Source organism: Rhipicephalus sanguineus, chromosome 2 (genome assembly GCF_013339695.2).
Source record: "Rhipicephalus sanguineus isolate Rsan-2018 chromosome 2, BIME_Rsan_1.4, whole genome shotgun sequence".
Classification (NCBI taxonomy): domain Eukaryota; kingdom Metazoa; phylum Arthropoda; class Arachnida; order Ixodida; family Ixodidae; genus Rhipicephalus; species Rhipicephalus sanguineus.
The window spans coordinates 123,692,056-123,715,186 of record NC_051177.1 but is presented as its reverse complement, the minus strand read 5'-3'; the positions used below and the strand labels follow the sequence as shown (position 1 = coordinate 123,715,186).

The window sequence follows — 23,131 nt, the reverse complement described above, 5'->3', positions numbered from 1 at the left end:
AACTGAACGTCATAATGATCATACACGGCATCATTATCCGCAGCACGAAGTGGGCAGTTACTCATGTGGCCTCTCAAGCTCCGCTGAATTTCGCGTGCGAGCAATCTTAGGCGAGTGCATAAGGGACCTTGGGAGTTTTATTATTATTATTAGTAGTAGTAGTAGTAGTGGTAGTAGTAGTACTAGTAGTAGTAGCAATAGTATTAGTAGTAGTAGTATCACTAATGCTGTCTGCATATTGTAGCAAACGAGAGAGCTTGCCACAATATGCAGAGAGCGAGGGAAATGTTAAGCAGCCTACAGGTAGCGGCTGAGTGGTCCGCACTCTGAGTTAATGCGCTTTTTTTATTTCTCGTTCTTTGTCCACGGTGAGAAGAGGGCATTGCCACACACGCGTTTTTCCAAGTGGCGCCAGCCGTACTCGTTACTTCAGGCGTTGAACGATGACCACGTTGAGCAGGTTCGCCTCCTTCAGCGTCGCCTTATCATTCGTAAGTTCTTTCCGCGGAAACATCGTCAGCAAGGCGAATGTCGCTGCCTCGTACTCGGGCCGGGCGTTCACGATATACTTGCGGATGTCGGCCACTGTGTTGGACTGGTTCATGTGTGCCACCAACCTCGAACCATCGGAGAGGCGAATCTGGATGTTGGTTGTCGGCAGAGCCTCGTTCAGGTTTATCGCCCTCCTGGCGTTGGCCTCAGCGTGTTCGCGCGGCGGCGTTGTCCCCGGTGGCCGGCTCAGTGTTGGAGTGACGGCGCCGAGCCTGTGTCCCGTGCCCTCAAACGGCGTCACCTTGACGCGCTGTGGTGCGAAGAACTGCTCGTGCCGATGGTCTTCCATGACGAGATCCACCTCGGCCCCTTCAGCCTCCTGCAACATTTCCGCAGGGACTTCTCCCTGCCGAATGGACTGGAGAAACTGCTGGCTACTCGCGTCGTCATAAGCGCGCAGAGGCCCGTCGTCAATGCTGAAGCCGTCTTCCCACATTTTGAGCACCTTCGAAACGGAAGGCGGGGGTTTCGCAGGGTCGACTGGCGCGGCTGTCTCGGCGGTTGTCGCTGCGTCATTTAGCTTGTGGCCAGCACCCGAGAACGAGCTGCCACCAGCACCCGCCGACTTTCCAGGTTTGTCATCCACTTCTGGTTCCATGATCACAGCGCCATGAGTCCTGGCTGCCTTGAACATATCGGCCACGATGTCCTCCTTGTTGTCAGGTTTTCTGCCTGGCCCGATAATCTGCTGGCCGCTCTGCTCTGAGCCACCAGCGTAGTATGCCTGGCCATCATCACTGGCCTTCTTTCCGCAGGCGAGATCTGAGAATCCCCGAATCCTTACCGACGACCGGGCTGCTGGCTTGGGCGTGGCCGCTATAGTGACGTGCTGGAGCTTCTTCGGCTTGTCGGATGACTGCTCCTTAGAGCTCGCTGGATCCATGTTTTCGTAAATGTACTCACTGGCTGAAGCGGGTCGCTGCTGAAGGTCTCGCAACGTGTTCTTGAGGCACCTCGTGCAGCGTAAATGGGTGGCAGGGCCGTTAACGCGGTTTAGGCTTCATCTCGTGCTGTTCTTCTATTTCGGCGATGGTAATGATAATTACGACGATGACGACGATAACCAGGATGTTTATGTAACTGGTCAGTTACACGTGTAATCACTGTCTTGCGCAAGCCGCGCCCGAATGTCTGGGTACCTTCCAGATTATTTCCGAATCTTCTTATAGGCTTGAGCGCGCAAACGCGAACAGTTGAGTTCAATCTGGAACTAATGCGGCCACCAGCGATACATGCGGCTGGAATCTTCGATGCCGCATGTATAAATGCCGACACGCCTTACTGATGAGCAGTTTATCGACGGACGACGTCCTGTTCGCTGCTATCGGTGTACAGCGTGTATTGCTGTAGTTTGAGTTTTCATTTTCCGGCCACAAGTTCGGCGAAATAAAGTGTTTCGTCTTGAACACGCCGACTGCTGTCTTCGTCAACGTCACGACCCCGTGACAATACGCTGCATAGCGGTTGTGCACAATGGGGTATAGATGAAGATTCGGGTAGCTGAACTTTCAGCAGTGATTTGAAAATCATTACTGTGAAGTCATGCGCAGTCATATACAGTGTAAATGACTAGGCGAAACCAAAATTATTCTGTACTATGTACGCAAAACCTCCTAGTCCAGTACGTGCCACAGATATTGGGCGAGCCCCATTACGCCCCACTGGTCGATTAAAAATGAAGAAGTCGTGCGCGGGCAAAAACGTATGTGCCACAGTAATTGCGCAAATCCCACCACTCACCACTGATCTGCTAAACTGTAGAATTATTATTATTATATTTGGTTTGGATACACGAAAAGCACGAAGACACAGAAGAAATAAGGAGACAACAGGCTGACAACTGCCAACTAAAGGGGCACAACGCCTGCCTCTTCCTTGCGGGAAGGGGAAACACAGAGGAAAAGAAGATAGGAGGAAAGAAAAGCAAAAAAATAAGAAATAACACAGACGGGGACAGTACACGCGGGAGGCCTACACCAATTAAGATTCCTGGACAGTCGTACCCGATAACTGAGGAAGACTATTGAAGCGCCGGGATTAACCGAGAGAGAAACACCGGGGCTGCGTGTTTCGTCTTCGCTGTTTAACCAAACTGTACAGCGTGTTTTGGCGGTGGTTTTTTAAGGGTAACAGTTGAAAACAACAGATAATTAGTAAACGTCGATTGTTGCACAATTGGGCAGTCAGACAGTAGAAACCAACGGTTAAGAAGTTCGAATACTACTTGCAGTTTCATAGTGATCTGCGCCATCTAGTTAATGTTTAATTCTCAAAAAGATAACATTTATTCAATATATCACGGCTGTAAAATTTCATTAAAGTGCAACTAAATGCAGATATGCGTAGATAGATAATCCCTTATAAGTGCTGCTACGTACAGTGAAAAAAAAATAGGAACGGGAGGCAGGAGGAAATGTTCTGTTCAATTAATCTCTAACGCAGAAATTAAAATAATTTAGACACAGTTTCACAGGAAGAGGGATAAGAATACGAAGGCTAAGTAAGCTCTGTCAAGTTCGCTGCCCTACATATTGGGGTCGTAGAGGCAAAATGGATTCACAAACGCTATTAGTGCTAAATCTCAAGGGTCGTATAGACCGCTCGAATTAACCAGAGATAGGATGCCTTCACTAGTTGTTCCTTCCATAGATCAGGTGCAAAGCTGTGGAAGCTATGCAAGAAGTTCGGTCAGCAAAACGTGCAAGTCCGCACGTCTCGGGCTTGGATTTCGCCGTTGTAAGCATAAACTCCGCGACTGGCCCCGGCTGCGCCCCGCCGGAACCAATCACGGAGACCGCATTACAAAGGAGAAGGAGGCACTACGCAATCCCGAACCTATTGACAACCGTGTAAATAGCGGGGTTTGTTTATTTCTAAAGCATCCTCTCTTATTATTCAGTCTAAAAGCGGGGGGAGAGAGAAATTTGGACTGGAGGGAAAAGTATTAGGTCTTTATACATCCTACGCCCGCCTAGTCCCATGCTGGGACGGTGAAGCCGAGCCTCTCCGCCCTCTTACGGGCCGTCCGGACATCTAGGAGCTGGATGTCGTATCTGGGGTCCTTGATTTCGGCCTGAAGCCCGAAGGAAGTGAGGAGCTGGGCAGCCTTCTTTGTTTCTCTATAGCTATCTCTTTATTTCTTCCTCTCGTTTATTTCAACACGAAAGTGTTTTATGCCGGGATCCATCACGACTCCACTGACGTATTTCCGTCACGGATATGACGTCGCAAAATATAAAGGCTAACAGACGGCAAAGAAAAAAAATTTCGGCAGATCCCACGTACCGTGGCAATCGATGTTATGCGAAGCATGCGCGGGATGGCGACTGTGGCGTAATATTTCGTATTGAGCCAAACGTTACGGAATGACGCTATAGAGAAATGTGGAAGTAGTATACACACACTTATATGCTGAAGAGTCGCATATGTGTTATATAACCAGTTGTTTACAGTTGCGTAACGATGCCAACAGCAACATAGGTGTTACCAACACCAGACGCGGTAAGCTGATATGTAATGTTTATATTCTTCAATACTGGATAGCGCGAATCCGGACAGCACAAAGAAGAAACACAAATTCACAGGACAGGCGTTACTCACAACTAAGCTTCATTCAGGAAAGTTCCCCTGGATATACAAACAGCTGAGTGGTACACGCAGGCGCACTTCACGTACGTTACAGTCCCATTTGCAGTTATTACAGTTGCGTTACAGTTGTTATGCTTATACTTGACCGTTATGACGGAGAACGCACGAACGTTTCACGAGCCCGTCTGCATATGTGGAGGGGGTTCTTGGCAGTTCTTGAACAAGGTCATCATCATCGTGATCGCTAAGCACCAGCAGCTGGACCGTACTTGTTCATCGGACCCGTTCGTGATCGCGGCTACGAGGGCTCTAAGTGTAGTGAAGTGCGACGTATAGCACAGCTGGTAGAAATCCTGGATGCCTCTTACGATGAAACGATCTATGATGCCTCCTGTCCTGAACGTGGCAGCGAGGTCTTTTGGTTCCCTGTCCACATTCAAGCTCTTTCACGCAGTATACGTTGTTGGGTCTTGATCAATCAATGTTGAAGTCACCGGTAATGATGAGAGGCCTGGTTCTCTCGGCAGATTTATTATAGAAAGCATTGACCCGAGTTTTTGCGTAATCGACGTGGTCCACGTTGCGGACGTGCATGGTAGTTGAGCGTCTTCCAGGGGTGTTCTGTCTTCAACTTCCTCACTTTCCTTGCGTCCGCCGCGGTGGTGTAGCGGTTAAGGTGCTCGGCTGCTGACCCGAAGGTCGCGGGTTCGATCCCGGCCGCGGCGATCGCATTTCGGTGGAAGCAAGATTCTAGATGCCCGTGTACTGTTCGATCTCGGTGCACGTTAAAGAACACCAGATGGTCAAAATTCCGGAGCCCTTCGCTGCGGCGTGTCTCATAATCATATCGTTGTTTTGGGACATAAAACCCGAACAATTCTTATTATTATCACTTTCATTGCGTGTCAATGTGTGTGTTCGCGGTTACTGTGTTCACCTGTGGCACATACCCGCATAACATGAACTCTGGTATGCGGGTGTGTGCCACACGTGACTGAGAGGAACGGTTTCATGACGTACGCGGCAGGTATTTTGCGTTATTCATGTCATGACCAGTGAATCGTGTTCGTCATACACTAATCCCCTGCTATGCGAATTTTCGTATATTACAAGTTATGGAGACGACCAGGAGAGCACCCAGACGTAGGCGGCTAGATAATATAGATAGATACGTAGATAGAAACGCCCAAAATGCCTGAGGTTCGCTAAGAAATGCTTCGCATTTAAAAACTAGAAGAAAAGCTTCCGTCACCGGGAGTCGAAATTGCCACCCCTCGCTCCGCAGCGCGTGGCGCGAAACGACTCGGCCACAGACGGCACGTTCTTTGCCATGCTAACGGCGAGCTATTAATATACACCATTTGCAGGTGGCGGTACTCAGAGATCGGCGGTACATCAGCGTGTTTTCATTATCACTAGTGAGATGGCGCGAAGGGCTCGAAGAGTGCGCTTTAAAGACCGCGCTTTAAAGGCCGTCTCCCCACACAAAGGAGCACGCGCCTCTACAGGGCGTTGTCGCTCGTGCGCGCGCTTATCTCGTAATCGCGGTGGTTTGAATGTCTTGCGCTCTCACCGCAAGTTTGTGTTGAGAGCACGAAGGTCACTTCGCTCACTGCGGCGGCCGCTTTTGCGAAATTGCGAAAAGAGCGCGCGCTGCTCACACAGAAATAAGTTACGATGGTGACAGTTAGTTCGCGCTCATCCTGTGTATGTTCGTTCCGTGCGTCCTTTCTGCTTCAGGAGCGCGTTGACAGTTTCGAGCTGCTTACCGCTCTTCGTGTGACATTACAATTTGTTGCTGTAGCATTCATTCCTTCATGCTTGGGGTGAAAGAATGCACAAACAAAAAAAAACGCTCAACTACGTCTGTGAAGACACGTTTCACTTTCGTGTTATACCGATTCCTATGACAGAGGGATCAGCCATGTATTTTAACACGAAAATGTTCTATGCCGGGGTCCACCAAGACTTTCAGGGCGTATTTTTGTCACGGAAATACGTGAGCAAAATGAACGCCATCAGATGGCAAAGAAAAAAACTATAAAAAAAGTTCTGTTGACGGGAGTCGAACCCATGAACTCTAGGCCCGCGACGATGGCTGGCGGGCGCTTAGCCCACTGAGCTACCGCCAAATTTTTTTCCTTTATTGCCTGCGTGAATTACAAAGGATTACATATGTACGTGCTAAAACATGTCAACCACACTTTGGCTAATATTACATTATTAAAATCTCTTAAGTTTCTCTAAATCATCGAGAATAGCCACCCACTCGGGTGGTTCACTCTGCGCACGATATATTTCCCGAATATACGCAATATTTTCGAAGAAGTTCACTGAGCTGCCACCGAACTCATTACGGTGGTTACATGAACGTGCCTCTTATCTTCCACACTTTCCTGTCACAGTGCTCTTGGACGGATGGATGGATGGATGGATGGATGGATGGATGGATGGATGGATGGAAGCTATGAACATAGGTCGGCAAAAAATGTGGAGCTCACTCAGACTCACTCACGAAACATATCTTACCCTCAGGGCTCACTCGGACTCAGACTCACCAAACTTGTCCTCATCCGGACTCACTCGGACTCAGACTCACTATAATTTTTCTCAACCGGACTCACACGGACTCAGACTCACCAAAGTTTTATTCTCTCGAACTCACTCAGACTCAGACTCACGGCTCGATCTGAGTCTGAGTGAGTCTGAGTGAGTCTGAGTGAGTCGACTCGTGAGTCCGTTAGCATTTAATTATCCTTTTTCTACCATAATGTCAATGCTCTTTAACGACAATATCTCGCATAATCGGTGCACTACTTAGCACCTTTTGATTTCGTACCTTCAAATACGAGTTATCTGAGTTTGCAGTTCAATAAGGACCTTTTTATTGAATGTCATGACTCACACGAGATATTTATATCAGTAACTTCCCGTGAAAAAGTTTGCGGGGGGAGGTCAAGGCACCGCCCTCCTCTCCCTCCGCAACTCACGCCTCTGATCAATAAATATTGAGCTGACGTATGAACGGTAGCGCGTTGAAATATGAGGGAGTATACGGGAGTATCAAAGTGAGCTGACATAGGGCTGATAGTACTGCTAAAGTTGAGTAGATAGGACCATAGGTCGGCAAAAAATGTGGAGCTCACTCAGACTCACTCATGCAATATATTTTGCCCTTAGGGCTCACTCGGACTCAGACTCACCAAAATTTTCCTCAACCGGAATCACTCGGACTCAGACTCACCAAAATTTTTCCCAACCGAACTCACTCGGACTCAGAGTCACAAAAACTTTACTCACCCGGACTCAGACTCAGACTCAGACTCACGTCTCGATATGAGTCTGAGTGAGTCTGAGTGAGTCGACTCATGAGTGAGTTTGCCGACCTATGGCTATGAACGTCCCGTTTATAACGGGGCGGTGACATGTGTGCCTCAGGCTCGAAAAAAAAAGCGCGCCGTTGCTACCACCGTCCCATTCAGTGCGTGTCCACTAGAAGTGTAATTTTGTCGGCGCTTTAACACACTGGGGTTGGCGGCTGTAGGCCAAGCCATAGAGTTTCCTAGAATACTTACTAGAGGGAACTCTGGCGCTAGTGTCTATGGGAGCTGCAATGCATCGCGCTTCAGCCAGCATGGGAATCATGGGTAGTACACGGATTTGTCTAAACTTCATTCTTTCGGCTCCGTTTGGCTCCGCGTCGCCTGCATCCGCTTTGTCGCAAAACGAAGTTCAGCAAAAATCAGCAGTTTCGCTTCAGCACTTTAACTTCTTTAGGCTCATCGATTCAAATCTGGTCACGAAGTTCACAACGATCCATTCTTTTATCCGAAAGAAAACCAAAAGATAGCAATAAACAAAGCCACAAATGCGTTCGAAGCCCACAAGCACGAAGACTAGGCAAATCCGTGAACTACACATCATTCCCATGGTGGCTGAACGATCGCAGCGCCAGAGTTCCCTCTAGGTCATTTTAGGAAACTCTATGGCCCAAGCCTCGCTCATAGCCTCCATCCATATCGAGAAATAGCTCTCCGACGCTCGCCTGGCTGTCGCACCGAGTTTCCCGCTCGCCCTGTGAGAATTAACGCCCACGCTAGAGGGGAGACACGACGCGCGTAGCGTTTATCTTCTCGTTTAACGAGGCTTTGAAGGAGTGCATATCGAGTATCAGTGTTTATTATGTGCTTGTTGGTGCCATCTTTGCGCGAGATTCATCATATGCGGTGTCCACGTATATGTTAAGAACTTCAGCTACCGCAAGGCTTAAATCATGTTCATGGGCGTTAGTCGTCGGAGCGGAGATGTGCCACTAGGCGTCAGCCTGAGTGCATCCACATCAAGCGGTGCTATATCTGCCAAACAACAGCAGACGTTGTACAAGCTCTCATATACCAATTCACTGTAAGCAATCAACTACTTCAGTGACGACACGTTTCAGTTTCGTGTTATACCGATTCCTATGACGGAGGGATTTTCACTCTTCTCTCACTCTTTCTGTCTTTTTTTTCTCTGTTTATTTCTATTTGTTTATTTCTTTCTCTCTCTCTATCTATTTCTTTCTCTTTCTTGCTCTTCCTGTTTTTCTTCCCTTGCGTTCTCTCTCTCTCTCTATTTATCGCTTTCTTTGTCTTTCTGTCTATTTTTTGTCTCTCTCTCTCTCCCTATTTATTTCGCTCTCTCTCTGATTCTCTCTCTTTCTCTCTGTGTTTCTCTTTCTGCATTTCTTTCTGTCCATGTCTCTCTCTCATCCTGATGCCTCCTTTCCCCATCTTCACCCTCACTTCCCTTTCCCACCCCCTTGTTATTTTATAGCATACAATGCTACGCTATGCTCTCCTAGGGTGCCTGGATAGCAGAGAGGTTAGGACGTTCGCCTTCGGATCGTTGGTACCCGGGCTGGGATCCCGCCTCGCGAAGAATTCTGTCTTTCGCCAACAATTTCTCTCTTCCTGAATCTTTCTATCTCTTTCTTTCTTTCTCACTGTCTCTCTCTCTCTGTACTCGTCCTCTCACCTATCAGAGTTATTGCAGGCCAGATGATGATGAGGAGCATGAAGAATGTGCGTGCCGGTACATGATGATGATCATTTCTTTTCACGCGTCACGGACCTTTACTCGTCTTAAATCTTTATTGTAAATTTCATAAGAGAGCAATACACATATCAGGCCTGCCAAAGCCTCATAGGGCTTGAGCGGCAGCGCCTGGCAGCAGCGGAAAACGGCAATCTTTGAAGTTATACATTTGCCTAAAAGACAAAATGAAAGATAATATACGGCACAGGAGAGAGAACAACCACTTTGTTTACGAAGGTAAATAAACCATTCGCCTGAGAACTTTTTTTAACTTATGTTTAGTTCGGGTGCGCAGTACACTTGGAGGCAGCTTGTTGAAATGTACAGCAACGTAGCAATCTCGTACTCTTTTTCCATACTTTGTATGACGCCTGGGTACTAAAAATGGATCCTTGGGACGCAAACAACGTGCAAGGACATACTTTGTTTTGAAGCTATTGTCCCCAAAGTGCCTAATCACTACGCTTTCCATAAGTAAGTGAGTAAAGTCCGGCATACATAAAGTTTTGAAAGCATCTTTTTTGGCATTGAGGTTAAGGTCGTAACAAATGTTTTTTAACATATGACGGAGAACAGGGTTTACCCTCATCTGCCAGCGCCCCGCACAGTGGCCATATATTGTTATGCCGTACCTTACTACACTCTAACCCAAAGCATGTACAATAAGTTTTCGAATAGAAAGAGGCGTATAATATCTCAAATTTACAGCACGCACGATACACCGCGAAGACGTTTGCACACATAATCTACGTGGGATTTCCAGGACAAATCACTGTCAAAATACAGACCAAGGTATTTCACGGTATGCACATATTCTAAGGGTGTACACATACAAGGATAACAATTGGAATCGTGCAGCAGAAAAGAAAAATTGACATTTAATTTTTTTTAATGGAATCCGCTGTTAGAAATCACATTACGGGAGGTAAAATTATTGAATTATTTGCTGGTGCGAACGCACCGACTGCAAGAACTACATGTCGCTAGCTTCCATAGCGTTACATCTAATGTACGAAACGGAGTACAGACAGACAGACAGACAGACAGACAGACAGACAGACAGACAGACAGACAGACAGACAGACAGACAGACAGACAGACAGACAGACAGACAGACAGACAGACAGACAGACAGACAGACAGACAGACAGACAGACAGACAGACAGACAGACAGACAGACAGACAGACAGGGGAACTTTATTGTGTCCTGGGACGAGGGTTCCTAAAAACCCGCCGAGGGCATCGCCCGCGAAGGGGTCGGGAGCCAAAGGCTCCCGATCGCTTCACAAGCTCCCTGGACCGCCCGGAGTTGATTCGCAAGATCCGGACTTGCGGTGCAGGCTTGTGTTCTTTACTTATGCGAAGCTGTATGCGGCTCAGATCGCGGGATTCCTTCGTCTCCGTCCACATAACAGTAGACAGAAAATTATGCCATGGATTGGTGGCAACCAAGGAGGTTTGCGGCAACGCAGTAAGCTCAAGGCCTCTCTTCCATCTTTGAAATGATTGACACATACAAATATCGTATAAGAGTCGCAGTTTTACCATTATGATTCATTCGGTTAAAAGAGATGCGCCTAATAGGAGTGCTTACAACCTTGTACCGAGATAAATTACGTTTTTTTATTGTTTTAACGGCGCAAATGAAAAGATCCGCGTGTGCAGCCAGTTCTCTTTTTGAGGCTTCGGGACAAGGCATACACTACGCAGGCCATATGTACTTCGGCTCCGTCGACACTGCACACGAGAGCGCTCCCTGGGAGGCTTTGCTTTCCCTTCGGTGTCCATACGCTGCCGGCTGCTGGCACCACGCTTCCTGCTGCGCCTTTTACAAGGTGAAGAAATCCCCCGCGCACTCTTGCGTATTACTTTCTGGGCACTCACCTCCGGTATTTGATGCCTAATGTACACCTTAACAGAGGCCCACAGTCAATAACACTTCCTGCATTTTATGCAACAGCTGTTGCATTTTTTCGGCATGTCGAGTCGACCTGTCCTGGAGTAGATGTGCTGAATAATCCCATTTTTACACAACAGCTGCTTTATTGCTCCCGTTAGTTCCTCCGGCTCGCCGGGTACGCTCTAGTCGTGTGACTTGGAGCGCGCTAACGGCGTCTTTTCTTCCTGGCCACCTCCGGGACTTCATGTGGCGTCTGGGATGGGGTGTGCTTCCCACTCTCGACCGCTTCGAGCGGTGGAAATTGGTACAGTCAGCAATATGCACGAACTGCACCCTTCAGGAAACAAATCAATATGTTCTGAGGCAATGTGTCATTGCGCGTATTTTCTGGAGGGCCGTGCATGTCGGATTTTGCGGCCTCGGAGTAAATCGCTTCGTTTGTTCTGGGCGTTGTTCTCGAGGTCGCTTCGAGTGCCTTCTCATTACTGCCGGCGCTTTCTGTCTTTGGCGCAACCGCTGCGAGGCGGCTGCAGCGGGCCGTCGCCGTCGCGCTCTCTTCCCAATCCTAGAGCGACTGTACACGGAGCTTCTATCTGTTCTGTCGGAGGAGCTCTTCTTCCTCGGTGAGGAGGAGTTCCTTCGGCACTGGTCTTGCCCCTTTGTGTTGGTCTGCGACAGACGCGTGAAGCTTGTTTTTCGGCCTGCCTGGTTTTGGTAGGCTGATGTCCCGGTTGGTATAGGCAGAAGCGCCATGTAAATACGCAAAATGTACATATTGATGTTTTATTTGTGCTTTGTTTTACCATGTAACGTGCATACATATGCCTAGCTTTTTGTGACATATTATCTGTATATGTGTGTATATGTGCTAAACATCCATTGTACGTGTTGCCCCCGCGTCATTCCATGTGTTTATGTCAATGTTACTGAATTATGTTTTATCTTTCTCGTGAACGTATTTCTAGCAAGAAAACGTCATGCTAAATTGTTATTGATGTTAACCGTCTGTGATACAATAAATGTTTCTAAACACACAACATATATATCGTGTGTTAGCCCACAGTAGCATGTGTTGAAGACGTCCTGTGGACTTGGACTTCTGTGTAAAATGTTTCATGTATATAGTGTTTTGACGCTTGTATATGTTACTGTCCTTGATTACGACACTGTCCTCAACTGTTAGTAGCGTCCTGTGATGAAATAAACTTTTTCCAAACACAACATATTGCCAGTGTCGGCGTATGGCCTCTGTTGCCCAAGGGACAGCGTGTTGCTCTTCCAGAGAACAGTAATTGATGGCGTTAACTGAACCCATTCTATCTTGAACAACATACTACTCTGCCACGGCCACTAAATAAAAAAAACTCGGTTGATCCCTCCGTCATAGGAATCGGAATAACACGAAAGTAAAGCGTGCCCTTACAGAAGAAACTGAATGCTTACTGTACTAAATTGATATAAGAGAGTCTGCACAATGTATATTGATGTCTGGCAGCTAATGGCGCCGTTTAACGTGCATGCACCCGCTTTGATGATTGCTGGTACATCTCCATCCCGACGACTAACGTCCATGTTAAATGATGAAACAAACCCTTGTGGTAGCTGTAGTATTTAACGGTGAAAGCGTAATCAGAGAACGAGGTGTGATAGCCAGAAGAGCGTCGCATATTGGACGCAGAACTTGGTCGCCATCCCGCGGCATGTTAAAATGTGATTAAACACCACGGCCGGACTAGGGGGCGTCGTGCCGCCCCGGTAGCCTGGCCGCGATTTTCCTCGGGGCGAGCGCGTGAGCATGGAACGCGGTGTTACAGCCAGGTAAGGCAGGCGCGCGTCGCAGAGCTATTTTTGGGTTTGTATTAGCGTGATGCTGAGCGAAGCCGACGCTTTGTGTTAAGGCATTGACAAAATTCAACTTCTATTGAAAACGCGCCGAATGGGACGGACGCGTAACGCGTTGCAGGTTCTAGTCGCGGAGGCCACAGCAATGACGAATTACTTTACCTTACCACTCTCAGAGGTCAACACCACCCAGCCGACCGGGAGATTGGTAGATATAAAAGGCGCGCTCGTAAAGCCTTCAGAGTCTGTGACCGTGGCGCAGTGGGTAGCGTGCCCAGCATCTGTTGATGCGGACCGAGCGGTCGTGGGTTCGATGCCCGTTGACGGTACCTTTTTTTCTTTGTCATCTGACTGTGTATATTATTCGACGTCATTTCCATGACGGAAATACGTCACTGAAGTCTTGGTGGACCCCGGCATAAAAGACTTTCGTGTTAAAAGAAGTGCGGCCTGCCGAATGGTTGCGTTTTGAATGGGGGAACGCCTGACATGCAGAAGCTTGAGACGCTACCGCAGGGGCGCATGTAAGCGAATGCTCGGGGCGTTGGCTTGGGAGAGCGCAAGCACACGCTCTTGCCACGAAGGAGCAGTTGTGCGCTTGCTTAAGAGGAAGAAAAGATGTGGCTTTTTGTTGCGTTATTTCTATTAGTGAGGGCTTAAGGCGATCAGTCATTTTGCGATAGCCACGATGCCGAAGACCTGTTGTGTGCCGCGGTGCAGATCAGGGACTGCGAAGGACTCGGACATTTCCTTCCACGAGCTCCCCGCAAAGGAACAACTTCGGGATGCCTGGCTACGAAACATTTCTCGGCAGGGCGACCACAAAGGCAGTAAGTAGGTACCCAACTCAAGGGCAGTCATCTGTTCGGTCCATTTCAAGAAAGATGACTTCAAGGTAAGGTTGAAGCGCAAGGTAGGGTTGAAGCTGCGACCGACAGCCATGCCGACCATATTCCCATCATATCCTGCGTGCAAGCTGCCCGTGCCCTCGTTGAAACGTAGGCTACTTGTTCGCGTTGCGCCTGCCCCAGCCGACTACTAAAGCTGAAAAAAAGAAGTTAATCACTTGCGAACAGAAGTTCCTGAAAAAAGTCACAGTTTCGCCGCAAGAGCGAAGCAATGAATGCGATAGCAAGAAATGCGGCCCGTGATGGACGCGCTGCGACTACCGTGCATCCATCACTACCCGGCAGCTACTAGACAGTTTTAATTTCACGTACGTAGTAGGGATGGTAAAATCGACGAACGATTAATCGGTTAATCGATTAAAGGTCCACGATTAATCGATTAATCACCATCGATTTCAGTCGCTCGATTAATCGAATTAATCGATTAAAACTGTTCGATTAATCGATTACACCCCCCCCCCCCAATCCCGCCCTCCAACCTCGCCCCTTGGCCGAAGCGCATGACTGCGAGGCCCGCTATCGGCGCTGTCCTGAGACGCAGATGCCGCGCACATCGCCTCTCTTTCACTGCTGTCACTGCAGCGCATATTTCTGCGCTAGCAGAACGAGCCCGGAGCTGGCAGCGGCCATACCCTATAGTGAAAGATATGAACTAGCCCTGATCTCCGTCGCGTACGGCGTCGAACTCCAAGCATTCCCCAATGCCTGAAGCTAGGGCAGGAGGCGGCTCCACCCCATCGAGGCCGAAATGAACTTGCCCGCTTCTCTCCGGCTCACAGTCTACTCAACACCCTCTAGGCTCTAAGGCCGAAGCGCTCTCCGCATTCGAAGTGCTGACGTCACCAAGTGGAGGCGGCGACGGCAGCGGGAATCCGGTTTCCCCCGTTCCCGGTGGCCCGCTCAAACGCGGACGGATACAAGTCGAAACACGTGTCACTGGTCGTCATTAAGAAAGTCGCGCCATTTTTCTGAATAAACAAATACAATCGGCGGAAGAAACCTGCAATAACCCTATGAGAGTTATCTTTAAATGAAATATCAGCACCCAGCGAGATAACTTTCAACTCAAAAGCGCGCTATATTTAATGACGGAGGGCGAGTAGTGCGGCGGCACACCGGCACGTCAGTATGTTTCTTGCTGCCACACGTGGTACGTCGGTTCTGTCAGTGCAGTGTGCCGTTTTTTTCTAAAATATGAGAACGTCGTGCGTGCTGAAGCGTGTGTGGGGCATTGAATTCGTCAAACCGAACAAGTGCCGTGTCCTTCAGTGCAGTAGCAATTACGACTTGAAGTGCAAGGTGTGCGTTTTTCGATTTTTCAAGATGCGGAGCTGCGCTAAAAATGGCTGCGCGCGATCTCGTGCGACAACTTCACTCCTTCACAGAACCTCAGGGTGAGTTTTCCTGCAGAATATTCTACATATACTTCCAAGCGTGATTAGAAGTACGACGGTCGCCACTTCTAGAAACGCCAGTGACGAGGATGAGGAATGGCATAGCCTTCAGAGTGAAGCAAACTGTCCACGGCCTTGCTGCAACGTAGTTGTCACCGAGGAAACGCTGTAAAACATGACGGACATTATCCCGGTATTGGTGTATATGGCAGGGTATGCTGTCTACGCCGCCTTGAAGAAACTCAAGAGTGAGAAATGTAGAGAAGCAACATTTCAGTTTGTGTTGCAGAGAAGCACTGACCTCGTCAGAGCAATGGACCGTGGAAGTATCCTGCTTTTAGCGCTGTTTGTCGTAAATGCTGTCGCATATAATCATGCAGTCCTGGAGCAATCGTCAAAACAAGAAGTGCTTTAAAGTTCTCGAAACAGCACCAAGTGGTTACAGACCTCACCGTGGAGCTCCTAACCAACGACGAGTCGTCATATTTTAATACCTGCGACGATGGACATGCTTGACAGCTGGTTCTGAAGCAAGAGTTGCAGTGCAGCACGATTCCTCTCATACAAGTCTTTAGCCGCAAGAAATGGTTTTAGAAGCTGAATCGAAATCAAAGAAGGGAAAGCTGGAAACGCTCAGCTAGAAATAGCTCTCGAAGTGCCTTTGGCCCCGCTGTAAATAAAGTTGTTCAGACAAAATGCCATTAGTCTCCTGTTCTCGCTTATAAAGCACGCTTGCGACCTGGTGTAAGATTTCCTCTGTTTCATTTATTACCTGCCCATAAGTTTCCCTATGACTGGCAAGCGCAACTCGAGAAGGCAAATGTATGGAGCCTACGTATTTTCGCACGAACAGTTAACCTTGCAGTTTTACTTAAGGTCGAAGGGTAGCTTGTTCCTATGAATCTTTTTTTTTTATTCGAACTTCCCTGAATGCATTACGCGAAGATAATTTTCTTCGAGGTGTGACTACGTGTTCGGGCTCTTTTGTGGCCGATGTATCAATCAGTCGCAAGTTTGTGCTACCAGCCGGATGTATAACCAAGAACCGATGAACAAAATTATGCGAAGTTCCTGGACATTTGATATATCTATTTCTGTTTACTACCGAGGTGAAATACAGGGCATAAGCTCAGCAAAATTCGGTTTAAGTGCTTGATACTCCTCAGAGCAAACACACGTCTTTTACTTATTCACAAAAGAAAGAAATATGTCAAAATTTGTGAGGCTCATTTGACCGTAAATATTTGCACGCAATTCCTTTACTCCTGGGGAGGGAATTCCTAAGCACCAAACAGGAACACTGACGAAAGAAAAGGCCAAGACAAGCTCACAGCAGACGTCCCTACGCAAGCCTTCGCTGTGTGGCGAGCAACCGCCGCCGCCGCTTCGTGACGTCACGGTGGCAGCCTTCAGGCCTTAAAGTCTAGAGGGTGTTGGTCTACTGCTGCTACTGCCTTCACCTCCTCTCCCTTAAGCTTGTTGCCGTCGATCGCGCACCACGCGTACTTCTACGCAATTGCGTTGCACCAGTTGCACTGGAGGGCGATCGGATGAGCCAATTGCCTTCTCAGTTCAAGACATACTATAGTAACCCTGTAGTCGATCGCCGCACCAATCCGAATCCACTTGAGACTTGGCACATCATGCGAACTGGCCTAGATCATGTGTTTGACGTTGCAATGGAGTATTTGCGAATTCCTGCAATGTCAGTAGCATTCGAGCGCCTTTCGCATGCTGGATGTGTGGCGACCCAAAGGAGGTGTAGGTTGTCGCTCGAGCATCTGGGGCAACTGACAATTCTTCGCTCAGTAGAAAAATGCATGTGGTTTGGAGCAGCAACCCCATCAAACAAAACAAAAGGGGACTATTGAGAAAGTTAGCAGCACGGCGATTCGCCAACTTTCAACAAAGAAGTTTATTCTTTTCTGTAAATTTCACACGTGGCAGCGCATCGTCTTGTTGCTTATTTTGTTCGTGTTTGTTTTTTGCCGCGCTGTTTCATCGTGTTGCCGCATAAACGCATCTCTCCTTACATTTGATAAACGAGTAGTTTTCGTCGCCGGTAGTGTCAGTCACAACTTTCTTTATATTTTATTCAACCCTGAGATTTTACTCGTTTTTTGCGTAAGTGCGGCATTCTAATACGCGCTGCTTATTCCCTGACTGGTTCTTAGTGCCGTTCTGTTATACTTTTTAGTAAATAAAATATGGTTTACGAATGAAAGAGAGAGAGAAAATATATTACAAGGCAGAGAGGGTGGCCTTAGCTAGCACGCCCCTCCTTTTACTCTGCACCGGGGAAAATGCAACGGGGGAAAAAGAGTGATGAAGTACGGTGATTGGGAGAGGATTAGGTAATCCGTATATACCTTTTGAGACACGTTTGCTACCGTAAAGAAGGCAAGGACGCTAGTAACCATCTTTTATTATGCTGTATACCAACTAGCCCAACTGTCCGTCTTATAGGGTATATACCATTTTCATAATTGCTCAGCTAGCTTTCCTGCGATGCAGTTAGCCCAATTAATGGCAGCTAGTGAGTTCATCAAACAGAGTGTTCAAGCGTGGTTTGCATGCGCTGGGACGCGGAAAATGTAGACTCGGCTCGCTTGACACGAACACGCATAATAGACAAACGCCAGCACGTGCAACTACGACCTCGTCTCCACTTGAAGCACGAAAGTTGCTGCCATTAGTTGAGAGAAAATGTAGCGCAGGAATGCGCACTCGCGAATAGTGAAAAGGGTCTTATAGACCCTTTATGTAATCCGCAACTTTACGCGTCGGTTTACGGAACGTCTAGCATCCAGTGCACTACTATTGAAGAAGTGACCTTGTAGCACTTAGTAATACTGTATGGTCGCATATTTAGGGAGAAATACTGCTTTCAGCTAGAGGCCCCCATCTTCTGCTGTGACAAGGAAGGACAGTCGGGAAATTTGTGTTGTAATGTCTGATACATTAGATAGCGCTCACAGTTAAGGCTGTACGCACGATTGGAAAGGTGCGAGTGGCGCCGTGTTAAGGCAACGATCGGATGAAACCTGTGGAGTATACTCGCGCAGCTGCTGTTCATTCTAGCCTGGAGGCAGAAACTGATGTCACTCTATTTCCCGCAGATGTACTGATGGTCTGCTTGAGGCCAGTATGTTCCTGTGTAATCTCTGCATGCGTGATCTCAAGGAAAAGATCGCTTCAGTCCGCAATCATAGTATTATGTAGGGCTTCCACAATATCTAACCGACAAATCGAGAAAAGACGCCATGCTTACGAGAGCGAGCATTTTATTCAATTCCTCTTCCTTCTCGTCTCTCTTTTACCTTCCTCGGGATTCCCTCACCCTCCGCCACACTGCATGTTTCAGCTGCGACTTTCCAATCAGTGTGGTCCTCGAACGCGTCTGCGGGATTGATGAGCTCGAGTAGGCAGGCTTCGAGAAAATACGACCTGCTGCCAAATAGTCCAGGGATGATGGCCACAGATGCTTGAATCCGCGACATCAACCAACGACGACGGGCCCTTTGTGTCCAGTGTGCGAAAGCGGGAATTTTCGCACACTGGACACAAGGGGCCCGTCGTCGACACTTTCGAAAGTGGGAATTTTCGATCGTCAGCGCGTCTGATAAAAAGATTTGGGACCATATCAAACACGAACGATGCCTCTCAAACAAATAGATATCGGTTTTAAAGCACCCATAAAAATGTAGATTAATCGATTAATCGATTAAAACATTGCACCGAAACCAATTAATCGATTAAAGGCTGGATCGATTAACGATTAACGAATAATCGATTAAAAATTTTAATCGACCATCCCTAGTACGTAGGGACTTCTCATACGCAAACGTGAAAAGTACACGTACGTTACGTGCACGACATCTGAAACGCTTTTAGCTACACGCACGCGACGCGCGGTGAGAGCTACCACGTAGCTCGATCTGCTGAGAATCATGAACACTGCGGTAGTTTGTTCGAGCGCCCGCGCGAGCAGACAGCGGAAGGGCAAGGTTCTCGCTGCGCAAATATAAGAAGCAAGAGAGCTGGCCGACGTCTTTAGGTGCGCCCGCGCGCTCCTAGCGCCATCTCGCTGGTAATAAAGAAACGCTTATAAGCGCCTCCGTCTCGGAGGACTGCAAACGGTAAAGGGTGTGTATATAACGCTCGCCGTTAGCTGCCAGATGGATGTACGCTTTGTGGAGTAGTGCTTAGCGCACCGCGCTGCGAATTCAGAGGTCGCTGGTTCGATTCCGCGCTTCGGAAGCATTTTAGGAGCGAAGCTCCTTAAGGCGGCATACGTTCGTCCCTCGTAGTTGTCGTAGTGCGTAATCAGTCGTAACGCTAGTACCAGATCTTGACCTCCAAGGTGGTGCCGGTGGGAGATTTTTCCTGTGCGTTGTTGAACAATAAAAAATTCGCAGCGTGCGCGTTAACTAAAAGCCGAATTCTTCTGTCTCTCATTCCCCATTAGCAGCCATTGGCATGTTCCAGTAGGAAACGTTATTGTAAGTGTTAGCTAAAAGTCGACTTCTTCTGTCTCTCATTCCCATTAGCAGCCATTGTTTATCTCCAAGGTAGTGCCTGGTGAGATTTCTCTTGTGCGTGATTAAACAATAAAAATTTTGTTCAAAACGCCGTTGATTGATGAAATAAACCAACGAAAGACGCCAGATGTTTTCCAAACGCAAAACGAAAGAACGCCAGATGTTTCTAAAGCAAAACGAAAAGACGCCAGCTGCTTAACGAAAGACGCCAGATGTTTTCTAAAGCAATGGTTTTCTAAACAATGAAAATTCACAGCGTACATGTAAAATTAAAGTGAGCTGCAAGTCGTCATAACTCATCGAACCTTTTGTATAAACGCGCCCGATCTCACGTCGGTGATGATGTACTGGGCAGAATTCACGGAAGATTCACGGTTTACCGATGAACCTCCGCAGCTTCGCCCACTCATCATCATTCACTCCGTGGATATGCTGTGATTTTTTCCGATTTATTTTTCTTTGGGATATTGATGTATATATATATATATATACTTATACATATAGGCAGCATGACGGTGGCGACGGCGACGGCGACGGCAAAAATCAGCCGAGACTGTCCATATAATTGCTATCGCAATAAAAGACAGCGTGGTCACTGAAACGACGTCGAATGCGGAAGGACTCTCTGTACTGGACGACGGCCTACAGAGCCCTGCCGTGAAAGACCGCGTTAAAACGCAAGAGTGCCAGACAGTTTTCGATTTCGCGAACTTCATCGCAGAGAGTAAGAAAAGCTCGCATCGCCACCAAATGCGTGCCACCAGAACTAATGGGCGCTTGCAAACGCTGCAAGACGAATGTGATAATTTAAAAGAAATGCTGCACAAGTACAAGGAGGACTTAGCGGTCCAAGCTATAATTGATATTGAAGAGGCCGCATCAGAAGGTGACAAGTCTGCGGAATTTCTTCTTGGGAAAGTCAATAATTTCAACAAAGGAAGACAAACATGGCAAGAGAGCACAGTGCGAGAATGTGTGTTATGGAAAGCGACGCCACGTAATGGCTACGAGCACGTGAGAGCGAGAAGGATTCTCAGGCTGCATTGCCGGTCTACGCTCCAGAAGTTTGTCGGCTCATCTAGTGGTGAAACCGGAGTAACCAGCCTGATCCGAGAAAGGCTCGAAGTGGAGAGGCGCAGCCTACTTTCAGAGAAAGAGCCTTACTGCAGCTTTATAGTAGATGAAATGACGATCCAACAGAAAGCGATTTATGATCGGCAAGTGGACAAAATTTTCGGGCTCGTCTATGTCCATCATCAAGTCGAAGAACGTAGCCCTGTGGTAGCCAACAGGCTGCTTTGCTTTGTTCTGCGTGAACTTTCCACACCCTATGTAATTTCAGTAGGCTATTTTTTTCACAAAAAACCTTAAGCACGATCAGCTTCTGCTCTTCACACGCTCAGTAATGAAAGCCGTTGAAGAAATAGGATTTCGAATTGTCCGCATCGTCATCGGCAATCACCAAACAAACGCTGCCATGTTTCGAGACATGTCCGATGACAACAAGCTCCAACATGTTGTTCCACATCCTGTGCGCGAACGTGATCCTCTGTTCTGATCATTCGATCCTAGCCACCTCATCAAAAACCTGCGAACGAACTACCTTGAAAGAGAAATGACCGACGGTGTCGAGCCAATCAGAGGAAATTTTTTCTTGAAGATGCTCTTTAACATCCAAAAAGCCAGTGCGCCAGTGGCTTTTCACGATGACGTCACGAACCGTCAAAATTTGTGACGTCATTGTGACGTACCGTTACGTGATGACGTCATCGCATGACATCGTAGCTTGGTCAAAGGTGTTCGGATCACGGAGGCAATGCAAAACCAGGTGAGGTGCCTCCGATCTTGGATGAAGCGCAAAATCAAGTTAGGTGCAGAAAGCTTTCGTAGGGTGGCGCGGCAGGATCAATACATCGACTGAGAAGAAAAACAATATGGCTTCTGCCTTCGAGTCGTCTTAATTGAATGCATAAGGGGCCTTGTCAGTTTTGCTATCGATGTCACAGCCTTGCTTCCGGTGCCATCTGCTGCTGATAGAGCGAACCAAATTATTTTTAAGCGATGCTTCGCAGTTTGAATGACGACTCCATAGAGTACTTACACAACTAATTAATGAGATGTAGAACAACGCTAAAGTCCCTCGCGAATGGAAGACCGCTAACACCATTTTAATCCCACAACCGGGCAAAGCCCCCTGGCCTCGAGAATCTACAACTGATTTCACTCACATCGTGCGTGGGAAAGGTTGCTGGACATGCAATACTAAATCGATTATCTCGGTACCTGGAAGAGCACGAGGTTCACCCACACACGATGGTAGGCTTCAGACATGGTCTACCTACGTAAGATATCATGCTCCCACTCAAGAACCGAATAATCAGCCACAAGACAAGGAGCACGCGAGCAATACTGGGACTAGACACGGAGAAAGCCTTCGATAATATCCACCATACCTTTATACTCCATACAACTTCGAACCTTGGCTTGGGTAGTCACTTTTATCAATACGTCGACACCTTTCTCAGTGGAAGTATGGCAACGCTCAAGGCTGGCGACCTAACATCAGATACATCAAAGCTAGGCAACCGAGGCACACCCCACCTATCATTCTGATCTCGCCTATCATTTTCAAATGTCTCTACGACAGGTCTCGCCAGAAGAGTCGAAGCCATCGAAGGCATAGAATACACGATTTACGCGGACGACGTCACGATATGGTGTACTGGAAGCAGCGACGGAGAAATAGAATAAAAATTGCAAGAAGCCTAAACATCACTGAAGAGTACCTCATTCCAACGGGAATCCGATGCTCAACCAAGAAATTTGAACCTCTGCTATACAGACCTAAGAGAAAAGGCCGAAAACCGAGGGGATGAATTCCTCCAGAGGAGAAGAACATAACGCTCTGTACCCTGAAAGGAAGCGTCATTCCAAGAGTGGATTATATCCGGGTCCTGGACGTGGCGACAGAAGCCAATGGCTCCAATAATCAAACGATTCAACGCATCGCTAAGAAAGTGCACAACGCAATAAGGCTCATCAAAATAGTGACGAACCGCCGACAAGGGCTTGTAGAAGACAACGTCATAAGGCTAGTTCACGCATTTGTGCTATCTCACTTCGCCTACGTAGCAGTCATGCACGGGTGGCAGAGATCCGAAAGAGACAAACTCAATGCATTGTTAAGGAAGTTAATCAAGTTAGCTCTTGGGCTGCCTATGTACACCGACACTGAAAGACTCATGCAGCTAGGGATACACAAAACAGTGGAGCAAATAGCCGAGGCACAAGGTAGCGCTTAATTCATTAGGCTCTCCATCACAAGATCA

General features: G+C 47.8%; 1 protein-coding gene across 1 annotated transcript in view; it reads right to left on the bottom strand.

The window, feature by feature from the left end:
- Nucleotides 1-1,435, bottom strand: part of LOC119381857 (NSFL1 cofactor p47) — a 62,629-nt gene extending 61,194 nt beyond the window's left edge. The window contains exon 1 of the mRNA XM_037649611.2: nucleotides 794-1,435. Coding sequence (XP_037505539.2) covers nucleotides 794-1,435 — 642 coding nt within the window. The remainder of the gene's footprint in view (nucleotides 1-793) is intronic.
- Nucleotides 1,436-23,131: the final 21,696 nt, after the last annotated feature.